We start from the raw sequence: 12,316 nt of genomic DNA on the forward strand, positions 1-12,316 counted from the left end.
AACTGTGGTACATCTAGACAATGGAATATTATTATAAAGAAATGAGTTATCAACCCATGAAAAAACATACAGGATCTTCAATGCACATTGCTAAGTGAAATAAGCCAGTCTGTAAAGGTTATATACTGTATGATTCCAGTTATATGACATTCTGAAAAAAGGCAAAGCTCTTGAGATGATAAACAGATTTATGGTTGCGCTAAGAGAGAATGGATTATGGTTAAGGAAAGACAGTGGCTGAGTACCAAAGGGGTGTACAGGAGAACTTTCATGGTGATAGAACTGTTCTGTATGCTACTTGGGCGGTAGACACATGACTATATGCATTTGTAAAAATCCATATGAATACATATCACAAAGAATAACTTTTAATGTATACAAGCAAAAGAACAAAGCAAAATATCAACCAGGTTAGTGGGAGATGCCAGGATGGAATGTAGACTGTGACAAATGAATGTCTCTACATTATAAATGTGTGTAAAAACTGCACTGAATGGAGGGGTAATAAAGGAGTTATGTGAGTAACTTTTAACAAATGGTATTTTGACAGACACTATAAGGTAAAGCCAAAAGAAGAAAAACAAACACTGGATTGTAATTGGTAAAGTTGTTTCTCAAGGAGTAAGGATTAACAATTCTGGTTGTTGTGCTATATACATGTATAGTACCAGAACTGAGCAAGTAAGCAAATAGTTGATGGACGGTAGGTTTCTCATTGTCAGAGACAGAAGTTAAAGATCAATAAGAAAAGAATACTATGCCTCCAGCTGTGATCTACTGCCAAAAGGCTTAAGTATGCACTCATGTTTAGGTTAATATAGACGCTGATGAATAGATACAGAAATAATTATAGATACATACGTGTATATGGTTTAAAGTACAGCCATATACTTCCTATTTCGTAGGTCTGCCCAGTTTAAGGGTTTAGAAGTAGCATCATCCCACTAAAGAATATACTCAACATCCAGATCTTGGTTTCTAATTCTCTTCCCCAGTGGGAAGAGAATGATATACTGAACTGGAAGCCAAGGAAACAGACCCAGCAGGCAGCAGTATTTAGGAAGAAGAAGTGAATGAGACCAAGAAAGTGGGAGAGAGCCAGGAAGGACCCAGAGATAAAGAATGTGGAGAATGAGGTGGTTAGCAAAGTATGCTACAGAGATCACATGGGGCAGAGGGCTGTGACCACCAAGAAGAAGTCACTGGAGATGAAAGAGCAGCTCTGGGGAAACGGGAGTAGACGCTTGCATACGCTGAGGAACAGACCACAGAGGGGAGAACAAAGAGATGCAGTCAGTGAAAATACTAGGAGGAGGCTGATGACACCAGGGTTGATGGGACCTGTTGATGAGAGATTCTCTGTGTTTTCCCTACAGGGCCATTAAAAATGTTTTCTTGAGAAAAAATATATAACAGATAACATACTACTTCAGAAATACACTCCAAAATGATGGTTGAGTCTAAGTGCTAAAACTCAAGGTTAGAAAATTCATTAGGATTGTTTTATATTGAAGATCAACATTTATTTAAATGTAATGTTTTATCTTCATACATGGCATTAGCATGTTTGCATAGAGGAGGGTGTATGAGAATTTCATCACGTTCTTATCATAACCTATGTTTCAGTTTCACACTCATATTTTTTTGCCCAGACTCTCTATTTTCTTTTGTCTGACACCATAATGACAGAAGGTATAACTTACGCTAACAATTGATTATTCTTTACAAGAGAAGTTCAAATATGAGCCTAATTAAAGAATTTCCTAACATTTCTTCCTTGCTAATAAGGAAATCCCCTGACATGTCACTCAGACTTTCATTTGTGTGCATGCTTACACACTCTGCTACCGCTCTCTTCTCACCATCTGGAAATACCATTTGTCACTGGGAGTAATTGGCTAATTTGCTGGGTTTGCCCTTTAAATGTTCCATGTTCTCCTGACACCGATGAGTTTCATTTAGAGGTTTTCAGAGCTTTTTATTCAAAATGGAACTGTTTGGAAAGGTGTTCTGAAGGACTGATTTGACTACAGTATCCCTTAATCAGAAGACAACACTGTTCCCACATGAAAGGCACACAGCCTGAACTATGGGGAATGTAGCAGGCTGACACTAGATATACTCATGACATGTTACACTCAGAATTTGTTATACTCACAACCACAGTCTCAACTACAACAGGGAATCACCACAAAATGCTACAGCTACAACTTAGCATCACAACATGTTACCATCACAATTACAACTGTAAAAATTTCCATCATTAATGATGAGTTATAACATATCACCAGAACAGGTTACAACCACAAGTAATTTTGCCACATCAAGTCTGGCTAACACTGTCTCCATACTAGGATCAGATCTTGACAACATATTAAGATTAAAGGTTTAAATCTTTGCATGACTTGGAGGGAATGAAAAGTATCTGGCCTTGGAGGAGGGTGTCACTATGAAGGGCTGACAGGAGGTGATTTCTCTGTGGTGATAGAACAGTTCTGTGTCCTGACTGTAGTTACAGTCACTCAAATCTACACGTGATAAAATGTCATCGACCCACAAGTGCATGTGTACACACACACACAACACACACACACACAAGTATATAATCAAAATCTGATGAAATCTGAGTAAGGTCTATATATGACTTAATAATAGCAATGTACCAGTGTCGGCTTCCTGGTTTTGACAACATAACTATAGTTTTGTTAAGATATCAGGAGAAGCTGGGTGAAGGGTACACAGGAATTTTCCTGAACAATTTATTTATTTAGTTAGTTTTACAACTTCTTGTGAGCCTTAAACTATTTCAAAATCAAAAGATATTTTAAAAGATATTTGACTTGCTATGGGTGTCTTAAAAATAATTCTTCTTGTGATGAGATTCGCTCCTCCCATTCCAAGAGTGACAGGCTCCCCAGGTTGGGAAGGCTGTGCCCAACAAGTCCCCTGACCTCAGGTACAATAACTGGTGCCAACTGGCAAATGGCATCTGCTAGTAATGGACACATTATCCTGTGCAGTGCCGTGGCTTAAGGCACATCAGGGGAAATATGTGGCTTTTCCAAAGAGTCTTGTAAATCCCCACCCACCCACCGAGCTGCACAGCCTACATCATTCCAAGTGAAGCCCCAGAGGCTGGGTGAGAACCACTCTCCCAACCTTGCTGCTGTGTAATCCTGTCTTTAGTGAGAATAAGGCATGTGGACAAATCAATGCTCCTACCTTTACCCTTGTCAGGTTTGTAGTCACCACCCCCTACTAGGTCTTCAAGATCCTTGTCTGAAAAACCTGGAGAAAACGAAACACACATCTCAGTGCCCAAAAACATTTCTCAGTGACAAGAAATCTGTTACTTAATGTTGTCTAACATCTCCAGAAAGTGATTGACACTGAACAGGGTCTGAGATGAATGCAGTAGGCAAGACTCTCAAGGGGCCCACAGAATCCCTCCCCCACAGTGTATACACCCCAGCATCCCCTGACTTTGAGTGCAGGGGGACCGTGGATGGGATGGCTTCACCCCATGATTAGCTAATATTATATGCCGTGGTGAAGGGACTCTGCAGTAACCAGATCAGTTTGACTTCACATTAATCAAAAGGGAGACTTTTCTGGGGGCCTTGAACTTAATCAAGTGAGGCCTTCAAAACACAGCTGACCCCTTCCTAAGGTCATGCACTAGAAGCAATAGACTCAGTCTTCCTCTCCCCCACCTCCACCCCTGCCCCGTTTCCCTTCTCTCCCTGTCTCATCTCTGTTTTCCCCCTGGTGGCTTTAAAGAAGCAAGCAACCATTCATTCCAGAACTGCAAGGATAATGGTTCTCTCCCAACAAGCACACGAGCTTGGATGACAACCCAAACTCAGCCAAGACCCCAGACCCAGATGACACTATGACTGCAGCTGCCTGAGGCCCTGAAGAGAAAACTCAGCTTAGCTGTTGCTGAACTTCTCACCAAAGGAAACCATTTGTGATAATCTGTCATGTGACAATAGAAAACTAATACAAGGAAACCAAAAAAGGTATTTTATTATAGCTCAACCATTGAGTACACATCTTTTAACATTCTGTGTGATGAAATGGGAAGCATGCTTAAAGCATTTCTGTTCCACTCCAAAGTCCTATAGTTGTCTCAAAAATGCACATGTGTGACTGTTTCAATTTTGCCTTGTATTAGCTGCTTTCTGTCATAGAAGATCACTTTTACTAGAAAGAAAGAACAATGTGCTAACTATGGTTATGGCGACTTGAGTATTTGGCAGATGCTTTCTTGAAAATGAATAAAATGGGGCTGTCCCTTTAAAGAACACCACTGGAAATATTTGTTGCCAGTGATAAAATTTCAAACAAAAAAGAGAATTTTGAAAAATCTATATCTACCACTGTGAGTTTAACAGCTTTCCAATATGTAAAGACTTTTTCTAATTAGATGGGTGGTGATATTAACAAATGTGAATTTTGGGCACTGCATAATGAAATAAGGCTTTATTTGAAATTCAAAAGACCTCAGAACATCAATATTTTCCAAATAACCAAAGTGTAATGCACAAAACCACAAATGGGTAAAAGTTCCATTAAAAAGTATTAGAGAGCCCCTGTGGAATTTAATAAAATTGAGTATGGAAAATTCATTGCTATATGGTTTCATATTATACACTGCACTTAACCTATAAGAAACAACCAGTGGCCAAGTTTGGGTGTCTTATCAAAAAAATGATACTAATCAGTGATCTGAAAAGTCTATCAAAATATTCTTCCCCTTACAACAGCATATCTATTATGAGGCCAGATCTCCTTCAGATACACAACCATAACAACATATCACAAATGAGTCCATCAGGAAATGTGAGAGTCTAGCTCTTCTACTAAGATACACATTATAGAAATTTGCAAAAGTGTACAATGATGCCACTTTTCCTCACTAAGTTGTCTTTTTATCTTGCCATAGTTATTTCTCATAAAATGTGCTATTCATGTTAACATGTGTGTTTATTGTTGTTCATGTTTAATTAATTTTTCTGGTTTTAGGTTTAATATAAGATGATAATATCAATAGATGTGACCCACATCTCAATAGAGATCCTCAATAACTTGGTGAGTCCTGAGACCAAAATGTTTGTCAGCCACTGCTGTCAGGTCCTGCTGGGTCTTGAAGTACCCCCAGCCCTGCCAGGCCAGGAGGAGTAGCTCTGTGGGTTATTGTACTTAAGGAGCTACACCCTGACCAGGGAGCTACAGTGCTGGCCTGAGCCAACTTGGACTTACCTCCTCCTCCCACACTTGGCTTTTTGCGGTCATGATCACGATCATTTTGATCATCCAAGGCATCAGCCAAGTTAAAATCATCTTCTGCAGGGGGCCCTACGACATAAACAAGAAAGTCAGTTGGTTAAATCATAGGTCACTCATTTGGACACCACCCTACAACGAGCTCCACAGAATCTGTCTTTTGTGCCCTCCTGAGAACAGCCGTGTTACCTGCAGGCTTTGCTGGAGCTCTGGTCGCTCCGGGTCTCCTGGTTGTGGTGGTGACACGGTCCCATCTCTCTAAAAGGGAAAAGGGAGACAGTAAGAGGAGCACATTTAGCAACAACACACAGCAGCCATGGCATGGTCAGGAAGTCACAGGGTGAGCTCAGCACTCCTGGTCCTTAAGTCCCCTCCAAGGATGACCAGGAGATGTAGCAAGGTTCAGATGAAACGAATTCTGTGTCGCTTTTCTTCAGAGGATGGGTGGTGAGATAGACGTGATCCCACATCTGATTAATCTGCTGATTAATGGAGCTGGGACTTGAGCCCACATCTACAGGAGATGACCACATGCTTCAGGGGGTTCCAGAGCTTGAGCACAACCCCTGAGAGCTCCAAGCCTTGGTTTCCACCACTCTTAACCTGATACCGTAGTCACAGATAACACCACCCAGGGGTGAAGTGACATTATGTTCCCAGTTGAGTATGGGAGTGTCTCATAAACTGAAAGTGGTTCTAACACCAACAAAATATTTTATATAAGTGTGGTTACTGCTGTAATACTAGGTCTTTCAGCTCAACCATATTCCTTTAAAATTGTGGACTTCTTTTCACATCAATTAGAAGACATGCCATGCATAATTTTACAATACTTTCTTTCCTTAAGCAACAAGACTATGCTGTTTAAAAATAGAATAAAAAGAAAAAGCCAGTCCAGGTTGGATGCATGAGACAAGTGCTCAGGGCTGGTGCTCTGGGATGACCCAGAGGGATGGGATGGGGAGGGAGGTGGGAGGGGGGTTCAGGATGGGGAACACATGTAAATCCATGGCTGATTCATGTCAATGTATGGCAAAAAACACTACAATATTGTAAAGTAATTAGCCTCCAACTAATAAAAATAAATGAAAAAAAATAGAATAAAATTAAAATAATGAAACCAAAAAGGAGACTATGCTGTAACTGTTCCTATAACTGAAGGTAATGGAGAGAAACGAAATTTAAGTAATGGGAGAGGCAGAGATGAAACAGGTTTAGCTTTATACACAGGAATCACTCAATCATTAATCAACTACTCAGAAAAAAAACAGCAATAATAGAACTAGTTGAAAGTAAAAGGATTGATAAAGATACACTATGCAAATAGCAACCTTAAGAGAGCTGTAAGAGTGATACCATTATCAAATAAAATAATCTTTAAGACAAAAATTGTTACAAGAGTCAAAGAGTAACATTTTATAATGATGAAAGGATAAACACAGCAGTAAGACATAAAATTTTAAACATATGTGTACCTTACAATAGAGTCCCCAAAATATACAAAGCAAAACATGACAAAATTGAAGGGAACATAAGACAGTTCAACAATAATAGTTGGAGATCTCAATATAATCCTTTCAATCATAGATAGAACAAAAAGGAAATACAAGATTTGAGCAATACTATAAATCAACCAGATCTACCAGGCATCTATAGAACACATCCCCTCAAGCAGGAAATACATTCTACTCAATTGCACATGGGACATTCTCCAAGACAGACCACATGCTAGGCTTCAAAACACATCTCAATATATTTTAAGTCTGAAATCATACAAATTGTGTTCTCCAGCCACAATGGAATGAAAACAAAAATCATTAGCAGAAGGCCATTTGAAAAATTTCCAGTTATATGGAAATTACACAGTACACTTCTAATAACAATGGGTCAAAGAAGAACTCACAAAGGAAATCATAAAATACACTGAGATGAATGAAAATAAAAACATAACATACTAAAACTTACATCATATGAAAGTAAACCATTGACAAAATGAAAAGACAACCTACTGAGAGAAAATATTCATAGCTGATTTGATCAAGAAGGGATTAACATACAAATATATAAACAGCTCACACAGCTCAACAACAGAACAACAAACAACCTGATTTAAAAATAGGCAGAAAAACTGAACAGACATTTTTTTTTCCAAAAGAGGAATGTAGATGGCCAATAGACACATGAAAAGAGACACATCACTAATCATCAGGCAAATGCCAATCAAAACCACAATGATTACCCTCACATCTGTCAGAATGACTATCATCAAAAAGACCACAAAAAATTGTTGGCAAGAATGTGAAGAAAAGGGAACCCGTATGCACTGCTGCTGGAATGTAAATTGGGGCAGCCGCTATGGAAAATAGCATGGAGGCTTCTCAAAAATCTAAAAATAGAACTACTATATGATCCAGCAATTTCACTCCTGTGTATATTTCAAAAAGAAAAACCCAAAACACTAATCCAAAAAAAATACATGCACAGCAATGTTCATAGCTGCATTATTTACAATAGCTAAAGATATGGAAACCATAAAAAAGAATGAAATTTTGCCATTTGTAACAACACAGAAGGACTTAGATGGTATTATGCTAAGTGTAGTAATTCAGATAGACAAATACTATATCACTTATATGTGGAATCTAAAAAATAGAACTAGTGAATATTTAAAAAAAAAAAAAAAAAGAAACAGACTCACAGAGAACAAACTAGTAGTTACCAGGGGGAGAGGGAAGGGGGAGGAACAAGATAGGGGTAGGGTAGAGGGACAAACTGCTATGTATAAAATAAGCTACAAGGACATATTGTACAACACATGGAATATAGCCAATATTATATAACTATAAATGGAGTATAACCTTTAAAAATTGTGAACCACTAAATTGTACACCTGTAACTTACATAATATTGTACATCAACTATACTTCAATTTAAAAAGGGGCAAAGGACTTAAGACATTTCTCCAAAGAAAACATACAAATGGCCATCGAGTACATGAAAAGATCCCCACATCACTAATTATCAGGGAAATGCAAATCAAAACCACAATGAGACATCATCTCATATCTGTTGGGAAGACAACTATCGAAAAAAAAGATAAATGTGTTGATGAGGATGTGGAGAAAAAGGAACTCCTTGTACACTGTCAGTGGGAATGCAAAAGGTGCAACCACTATGTAAAACAGTATGGAGATTTCTCAAAAAAATTAAAATTAGCCCTATCAAAAGATAAACAACCCAACAAAAAAGGGTAGAAGATCTAAATAGATGTTTCTACTTCTGGATATATATCCAAAAGAACGGAAATCAGGATCTCAAAGAGGTTCTCCCTTGGGAAGGCGTTGGGTACACTTCAATGTGAAGTGTAATGCCTACTTAAATGTGAAGGCCAAATTAGTAGATGGATTTTTATGGTAAGGGAACCACAAGTGATACATGCTGTCATTGTGTATTTAAAAAAAAAAAACAAAAAACTCTACATCATCAGTTTAGAGATAGTTTTATATCTATAATTTCCATTTGACTTTGTACCTGTAAAATGAAGAAGTATAAAATAGATAACCAACAAGGACCTACCGTATAGCACAGGGAACTCAATATTCTATAGTAACGTAAATGGGAAAATAATTTGAAAAATAATGGATATTTATATGGGTATAAGTGAATCACTTTACTGTACACCTATAACTAACATCATTATTAATCAACTATCCTCCAATATGAAATACAAATTTTTAAAAATGAAGAAGTACAGCTTACCTGTCTAAATGAGGCTCCTTATGTATATCTTGTATTATGGTGATATGTATAGTTAGGAATACAGCTTCCCAGGTGGTGCTAGTGGTAAAGAACCCACCTGCCAATGCAGGAGACATAACAGAGGCAGGTTTGATCCCAGGGTCAGGAAGATCCCCTGGAGTAGGGAAATGGCAACCTACTCCAGGATTATTTCCATGACAGAGGAGCCCAGCAGGCTACAGTTCATAAGGTTGCAAAGAGTCAGACACCACTGAAGCCAACTTAGCACACACATAGTTAGGAAAGAGAAATGACATTACTGAAACCACTATTTGTGCAATATTCAGAAAAGCAATTGTGACTTAAGTATTATTAGCTTAAAATCCATATGATTCATACAGTTATTGTGTAAAAAATATTTCTTCCAGCTTGAAAAAAACATAGATGTTAAGGGTTTATTTGGGACTCTAATTTCTGCTCAATTGATCTACATGTCTATCCTTAAGCTGTGCCATAGTGTTGTGATCATGATGGCTTTGTGGAACTCTACCCTACTACTCCCAGTTTCTGGAGGAGCCTGGTTTCTCTAAAGAACTACAGGTGCTAGTTCAAGAGTATGTGTTCCTTGTATGTCTAGGGAACCAGCTGCTCTGTCAGAGCCTGAGCCTGTGGTGATGCAGAGCATGATGTTGGATTTGTGTACTTTTCAAGCCACCATTAACTTCAGATTTTCTTGTCATGAGCTTTTAAATGGGATTTATTCTCATCAACAATTGAGATGAGCGAAGTCTAGCTACTTATCAAGGAATTAGAAGAGTAAGCCAAGGTCATCAAAGCAGTGAGCTCCTAAAATAAAGTCAGCTATTTCTGTGAAGCCTCGCTCAAAATGACAAACTTAACAAGGATTCTCTGAGGCTTAGTGAATGTGGCCAGCAACAGTGCACTCCTGCTGGGAGCGCTTCTTTGTAAGGTGTGCCACAACCAAACAGTCAATCAGCTGGGCCACTTCCCCTGGGTGTGGCTCCATGACAGTGCCAATGGCATTCAGAGAAAATCAGGGCACTCATAAGAAGCTTGATTTGGCAAAAGAAAAAGTGGGTCCCCCTGTGAGACGATTGCACACAGAGTGAAAAAGGGAGAGATGAGGGAAGAGGGTGTGAAGGCAGGGGAGAGGAAGGGACAACATTCTGAAACCAAAATGGTGAACCCTGAAAGTGTTACTCCAAGTGAAAGAAGCCAAATGTAAGTCTACACATTATATGACTCCACTGACATGTCCCAGTACAAGGAAATTCAGGGAGATAGGAAGGAGATTGGTGGTTGCCAGGAGCTCTAGGGGAGGGGAAGAATCAAGGAATCAGGGGGCACTAAGGGAAGGGAACAAGGTTTCTTCTAAGGTGATAGAAATGCTCTAAAACTGACTATAGTGATGGATGCACAACTGTGTGAATACACCAGAAAACACCAAATTGTATGTTTTAAATAGGTGAGTTGTATGATATGGGAATTATCTCTAAATAAAGCTTTAAAAAATATGCCAGGAGCTTCCCCTTGTACTTATAATAAAGTGGTCACCATACCTGCTAACACCCTAAATGATCCAGCCCCTGCCAACTGTTCCTCCTTTTCTCCAACATTGTCCATACTCTAGCCACACAGGCCACCTTCTAGGCCCCAGACTCTTGAGGTTCTTTGCTGCCTCGCAGCTCGCAGACCTGATCCCTTGGCCTTGAAGGCTCTTCCCTTGCTCCTGCATATCACCTTTCTTGCGAGAGGCCTCTACTGCTTAATCTAAAGTCATCACCCCGATTTTGGGCCCTCCCTGTCCCATCACCCTATTGCATCTGCTCCAGCGCACTCCATAACATCTGAACTTGTTCTATGTACTGTGTCCTTCTGGAGAAAAGAGCTCTCTGGGGGCAACGACCTAGTCCACGTGGCATGTCCAGCTCCTGGGGAAGTGCCTGGCAACAAGCAAGCACCCGGTAAACATTGTTCAATATGGATGAATGGATGTCATATATAAATACCCTGACCGAGGTGTCAGGGACTCTTTCAATAAGAAATATACAATGGAAAAAGGAGAAATGTTTTCCAACTGGAAAAACAGCTAAGCCAAGGAGAGATGGATGGGCCTATCTCTCTGAAACCTCAGTCGCATGAGAAGCAAGCTAAGATAGAAAAAAAGGATGGCAGAGTGACCTGGTTTTGAAGGATGCCATTCCACCAAAGATACATGTTTTTGTGGTCCTATGGGTCCCCGACACACTGGCTAATGGGTGCTGATGAAGATCAGATGGGCTGGCACACAACTGAGAAAGGGACAGAAATATTTAAAAGCCCTCCATCAGGAAATTAACAAACTTATGAATTGGGGGTGTGTTTACATGTACTATGCTTGTTTTGTTGTTTGGTCATGTTTGGTTTTGGAGATGTTAAATGATTTCATTAAAACCATCACTGTTATTAACTATATTGATTTTCCTGGGAAACTAAAAGTCCACCTGCATGTATAAGACTATGGAAGTGCTCAGGAAAGGCCTGAGAATGCTCAAGGCTCTCACCTCACACCATACACAAAACTATAAATCTCTTAGAAGTTCATTTTTAGGTATATGGCCCATTTTGAGTTAATTTTTGTTTAAGGTGTGAGGCAGGGGTCCAAATTCACTTTTTGTATGTGGATATCTAATTGTCCCAACACCATTTATTGAAGAGACCATTACTTCCCCCACTGAACAGTCTCAGCACCTTGGTCAAAATTCAACTGGCTACAGATATAATAGTTCATCTCTAGACTCTCAATTCTATTCCATTGAGTAATGTCTACCTTTGTGATAAATACCACACTATCTTGATTACTGCAGCTTTGTAGTAAGCTCTAAAATTTGGAAGTGTGAGTCTGCCAACATCTTTTTCAAGACAGTTTTGACTACCCTGGGTTTCTTGAATTTGCATATGAATTTTAGGATCAGCCTATTTCTGCAAAAATTCTATCTGGAGGTTAGACGGGAATTATGCTGACTTTGTTGATCAGTTTAAGTAGGTGTACATTCATCATATATGCTTGACTCTTACACGAGAGGCCCAGCCACAGTAAGTCCATCCAATGAAATCAAATAATAATAATAATAATGGCTGACACGGAGCACTCACCCTTGTATCAAGCCCTTGGCTAAACACTTCACAGGGGCCATCTCATTGAACTCTTACAATTATTACTAATTTATTATTATTATTAACCTCATGCAACAGATGAGGAAATAGAGGTGCAAGAAAGTCAGATAAC

At 39.2% G+C, this 12,316-nt stretch overlaps 1 protein-coding gene across 4 annotated transcripts in view; it reads right to left on the reverse strand.

Moving 5' to 3' along the window:
* CD99L2 (CD99 molecule like 2) overlaps positions 1–12,316 on the reverse strand; it is a 139,206-nt gene that overhangs the window by 18,083 nt on the left and 108,807 nt on the right. For all 4 annotated transcript variants that reach the window (XR_006340090.1, XM_043897660.1, XM_043897661.1 and 1 more), the window contains exons 3-5: positions 5,479–5,547; positions 5,266–5,361; positions 3,223–3,288 (exon numbers count right to left, since the gene is read on the reverse strand). Coding sequence is in view for 3 of the 4 variants with exons in the window: in XM_043897660.1 (XP_043753595.1) it covers positions 3,223–3,288; positions 5,266–5,361; positions 5,479–5,547 (231 nt within the window). In the remaining variant the exon portion in view is untranslated. The remainder of the gene's footprint in view (positions 1–3,222; positions 3,289–5,265; positions 5,362–5,478; positions 5,548–12,316) is intronic.

The sequence above is a fragment of the Cervus elaphus genome, chromosome X, assembly GCF_910594005.1.
Source record: "Cervus elaphus chromosome X, mCerEla1.1, whole genome shotgun sequence".
NCBI classification, from domain to species: domain Eukaryota; kingdom Metazoa; phylum Chordata; class Mammalia; order Artiodactyla; family Cervidae; genus Cervus; species Cervus elaphus.